The 5,164-nt window shown below is 42.5% G+C and overlaps 1 protein-coding gene across 1 annotated transcript in view; it reads left to right on the forward strand.

The window, feature by feature from the left end:
- Positions 1–2,010, forward strand: part of LOC118326011 (ATP-dependent RNA helicase DHX8-like) — a 27,152-nt gene extending 25,142 nt beyond the window's left edge. The window contains exon 24 of the mRNA XM_035658898.1: positions 1,960–2,010. Within this exon, the coding sequence (XP_035514791.1) occupies positions 1,960–2,010 (51 nt within the window). The remainder of the gene's footprint in view (positions 1–1,959) is intronic.
- Positions 2,011–5,164: the final 3,154 nt, after the last annotated feature.

The following is a 5,164-nucleotide window of genomic DNA, read 5'->3' on the forward strand; positions in this document are numbered from 1 at the left end:
CATTTTTTTGAAAAAACTTATGGGTGCCACAGTAATCAACCAATGGCTTCAATTACCTTTAAAGCCACACACACAGGCAGGTCAGCTAAGTACACAAAAGTTGGCATGTTTTGTTGTAACCTTCCCTCTTAATGGCAGCCCTGCAGACAGAGCACGCTTGTTAGTGGTGGAAAGCAGGAGAATGCGACCAGATTGAGTTAGATTTACCAGATATGTGCAGGGTATTGCACAAATCCCTCCTTTGGCCCCCCCGTCCTCTTCTCCGTAAATCTTAGCATTCCAACATGTCCCAGATGTTTTTTTGCATCTCTTCTTTTTGCTGTTACACTGGCCTCCCTTTTCTTCGGTCTCCCCTCTCCGTTCAACTACCACACCCATGGCAGGTAAACAACCCTGACTCAGTAAAACAACAATGTTTAATTTTTACGCAGGGCGCCGATTTCATATGCAAGCCTCAATTATATTCTTGGTCACCTGGGGATTAGGGCTTGCTTTATGTTCCTTTTTTTTATGTTGCTTAGAGTTTCCAAATACAGGTTGAGTCACCTGTTTTTCAGAAAAGTACTCCAGACACTGAGCGTGCCTTTCGTCTAGTATGGGAAAAGGATAAAGCCTTTGTATGCTTTTAATAGACCACATACAGTAATCCAGAACAAACACATAGATGAATTTTTTATGGCCGCTTGGTCAGCTTCAATTTTCCAGAAATCAAAGCTGAATGAGACGCTCTGACTGGACTCTGTGGCTATTGACTGGGACCAGGCAGGGACACACTGGTCTGTCAACCGGCGAGTGGTCTCTACCGTTGTGAAGTGAGCTGCCCCGTCAAACTTAAGCGCCCCGTGAGCCCTGCAAATCATACCCTGGTCAACCGTTAGCAGAGGCCTGACAGCTGATTGGGGCTGACGAGTTCAGGGGGTTAAGTAGACATGGCCTCTGCGCTGCCCCGGGGTTCACTCTTGCACTTCCCTTTCTCTCACATTGTTGGCCATCAGACACGGACAATTGTTGCACAGGGCATGTGGTACACTCAAGGGGCTGACCAGGTTGCTGGGTCATAGCGGCTTTTTAAACAATCACATGATGTTTACACACAAAGGACACATGGGTTTCCTACGGGGGGAGGAAGTGCCTTTGACTGCCGGACTTGAAGCTGTCAGTTTTACTTTTTTGGGGATGAGATTATGCTTTGTGGTATTCAAGTTCTCTTTACGCGTTTCCAAGCATTCAGTGTCAGTGCTAAAATGGATGAGAGGCCTTGCAATGGTGTTGAATGGGAACAGAAAAAAACTGGGGTTGTGTAGAGAACACGTACTTCCCACCCTGAATCGCCATTGTTAAGACACACAACACGAAAGGGAAAGTCATTCAAATAGCCGCTCAGTTGTGCTGCCCAGGAATTTGCTTTTCCATTTTACACCTTCCGATGAACACAAAAGGCCATCTTTGTACCTGGGCCCTGAATAATTTTTTACTGGTTTCCTGGGCTGTCCCCATTCAGCTTTTCAAAGGCATGCAAATGGATGACGGCAGCACATAATGCCGGCATCCAAATTCACTTCATGATGACTGGCTCATTAGGCCTTCTGTTTCTGCATAGCTTTGTCTGCCAAAGAGATTACTGTAACATCAGCGGGTTACAGTATCCCCACCTAAGCCTCTGGCGGTTTCACAGCCCAAATTTGACCGCTGGTTTCGTCCTCACTTTCTCATGACATGCATACTTTAGGTGGAATTACATGAGCGAGCCAACTGGACAAATGCGCACAGCTCTGTATGTTGCATGGATCACTACCTGATTGAATAAATTAAAAAAAAAGCAGTTCTGTGCAATATATGGTGAGAAAATCAGATTTTTGGCACATTTATATTTAGACATAGTGACATGGATAGACAAACTGCGCAATTGCACACACATACAATGAAAGGACACCGAAATTGAAAGTGGAGTACTCACAGTTCTCAGAGTGGAAATCAGGAACAAATTGCTCATCGCTGTCAGGGACCTGAGCTGAAATAAGAAGAAACAAAAGAGCAAGCATAACTTAAAACATTATTATTACATTTTAGACCAACTCTGACCTTTCTATGTCTCTAATTTCCTTCCTCATTATGTCTTTTTCTTCTTTCAAGTGACCTTCACTTCATGATTTTTGCAGCAAAAGGCCAGCACTTTGCTCACCCATAGACTCAATACACAAGAACACGGAGCACCTGAATGGCATCAAAGATGTTAACCTGCCAGCCTGGTTTTGTGTAGAGACCCAAAGTGTTCAATATTCAATTCAATTAATACATTTGAATTTTTTTTAAGCTCTTGCTTTCTTTCACAATAAAATAGTTTACTGCCAGTCCTTAAATACAGCAGTTTTTTTTCTCCAAAATGTCCTTTTTCTATATTTCACAACCCAATTTTCCCCAATGACCGTTTTATTTCACAACAATGCTTTTCATCACAAATTCTTTTGCAATTAAATGAAATCAGAGACTGACAGTTGATTCAGTCCTTACGGTCAGAAAGCTAAGTTGTAGTAGTAATCCCACAGGTCCATTAATACATCCTATTTTAGAGTTTCTGACAACTCAAACTAGTCAGCTATCTGTACACCCACGGTCAAGTTTGTACCCCCAGCTGTTAACCAGTTTCTTCCTATTTCCATTGTAGAAAGCCAGACAGACTAAACAGGCTGTTCTGGCTAAACAAGTGAGGAAATTTGTCAAGCGCTGTGACGAATCAGCTATTCAGATTCAACTTCTCTTCGTACCAAAAGGTTCAGGGACTCTTGTCTAACAATCTAAAAGTAGTCTGGATTTCATCTTATTCGAGCAATCGAGAACAAGGAAAGCAGCCTCAAATCAAGAGGAGGAGTGGGGAAGTGAAACAAGAGCAAGTTAAGGTTAAAGCAATTCTTAGATCTCCTTGTGAAATGGCCACAATCAGTGGTGAATTAGTGGGTTTTCTACAGCTATACTAATATTCGATCACACTACTTAAAAGTCAATATATCCGCTTATATAAATCGCTGTGATGCACAAATGTAAGTGTGACAGAGACAACATACAGCCAGCTTACAATGATTTGTAAAAATAGACGAGTCAATATAGTGATATGGTGTGTGATATCTTGATCTGACACATAATGACCTGCAGTGGTGTACAATTTCAGTGGCCCTGATATCTCTCATAACAAAACTCATTTAGGATGCAACTGAAAAAGCACAATCAGTAATGCCAAGCCCAGGTGCAGCAGAGCTAGACAGACACTATTGTACAGCCCTTTTTTTAGGAATCCAAAACCATTCACACTTGTCCTTTTGGAGCTTTGGACACTGAGTCACACAAGCAGGTTAGAAAAGCCCAAATCATTTGACTGCCAACACCGTACAAGGGGTGAGGAGGTCAAATTCACCCGCTGAGCCGTGAGCATTTTGTCCACCTATCCTCGAATTAACGACCTAACCCTAAAATGTAGAGCAGAAACAGGGCTAGCAACCTTTTAATCTGGCACCACTCCAGCCCCACAAGTTGCTGGGGTTTTTAAAGTGTTTCCACTGCTTTGGACCCGCACTTACGTCATGGTACAGGCTAACTGGTAGGGAAAAGTTGATGGGTATCATTAAATATCATGAACTCAATCACGGGCGTAATGGGCTGCAAAACAAAGTGGCACCATGTTGTGTGTAGTTTCACACCACCTGTTCACAAAAGTGGACAAAGCAGCCCCCGTTTTATAAATAATAAAACTACCACGTCGACTCATCTCTGTATTTTTTCCCTAAAAGCAGACATTATAGGATCGACTGTGACTCGTGACAAAAGGATGTGATTGTACTCTAACCCAAGAACCTAAATCTGACCCAGCATTCAACCTCAACCTCAATTCAACCTCAATGCCTCTTCTCTCTCACTTCATCTGCCATTTACGGTTTCCAGACAGTGATTCACAACACAGAAACACAAACTCAACAGAGACAGAGAAAGAGAAACAGAGACAGAGGACAAAAAGAGGAAATAAGAAATTTAAATCCACTTTCTTGTCGTCACACTCCTCCTTCCTGTACAGAGGAAACCGGATGACAGCGTTTTGGAGCATGTTCAGATAAATGACATCGATTTCTTATACAATGGCGCATCCTGTGGCCTACTATACCATAATAATATTACCCCCTTTTAACTTTTCAGTGGTTCGCCCTGAGGGGGGAGAAATAAAGCTGCTGTATGAGACAGAGCAGCAGCCGATATTTAGTTCGCAGATCCAACAATCAATCATTTCCACTTGTTTCAACATGTCCAAAACGGAACATGCTGGACCTCATAAAGAGGCAGGAGAAGAGAAACACGGATGATGAGCATCAGACATTATCGCAAACGCTGCTGCGTGCTTGCGTCTGTTCACTTTCCTGTGTGTATGTGAGCGCTTGCATGTGTATCTGATTTGTTTCCAGGAACACCTCGTCAGGGGCTTTGAGATGCAAGTCAGCACAAGAAAGAAAGTGTGTTTATACGAGCGCAGACGTTCTCCCCGATGCTTCCAGGCACCTTGAATGACTTTTTTTTTTCTCTCAGTGGGAGATCCTGGGAGGAGCTAAGCAGCTTCAGTCATATAAACCTAAAGGCCAAAATGAGACAAGATGTGACAAGTTCCTGAACTCTTGCCATTCAGTGCTTCACCCTTTCTGTCTCTCCTCTTGCTTCCGCTCTCCTTTGGCGGAAAAAAAACAAAAAAACTCCCTCCAGCTATACCCAGCTTTTACAATCTTGGTGAATCCCTCACAACTGCAATCAGTCATGATAAGGTCTTTAATTAATGCAACAGGAAAGGAGAGGTCTAAGCCGGGGAAGCTGAAAACAAGCCAGTACTTAGGGTTAAATAACACTTTGATATAGTTACACTTCCATCTTTCTGTCCAGCTTTTTTTTTTTTGCTTTGTTCGTTCAGTGACTCAACAATAAGCTGCCACCCAATTTGTAAATTTAGAACATGAAATAACGGCTCCTGTTAAAAGGTTTGGTTCACTAAAATTATAAAAAAAACAACATACTGTCTCATTTACCACAGTGGTGTCTAGCCATGCAGATAGCTTTGGTTTAATTTGCAAAGGTTTTGTGGTTTAACTGTCTGTGATTTCTGTCATCACCTCAGTACAATTCAATTCAATTCAAT

The sequence above is a fragment of the Morone saxatilis genome, unplaced genomic scaffold (genome assembly GCF_004916995.1).
Source record: "Morone saxatilis isolate NCDOM2014 unplaced genomic scaffold, NCSU_SB_2.0 Contig1, whole genome shotgun sequence".
Lineage (NCBI taxonomy): Eukaryota > Metazoa > Chordata > Actinopteri > Moronidae > Morone > Morone saxatilis.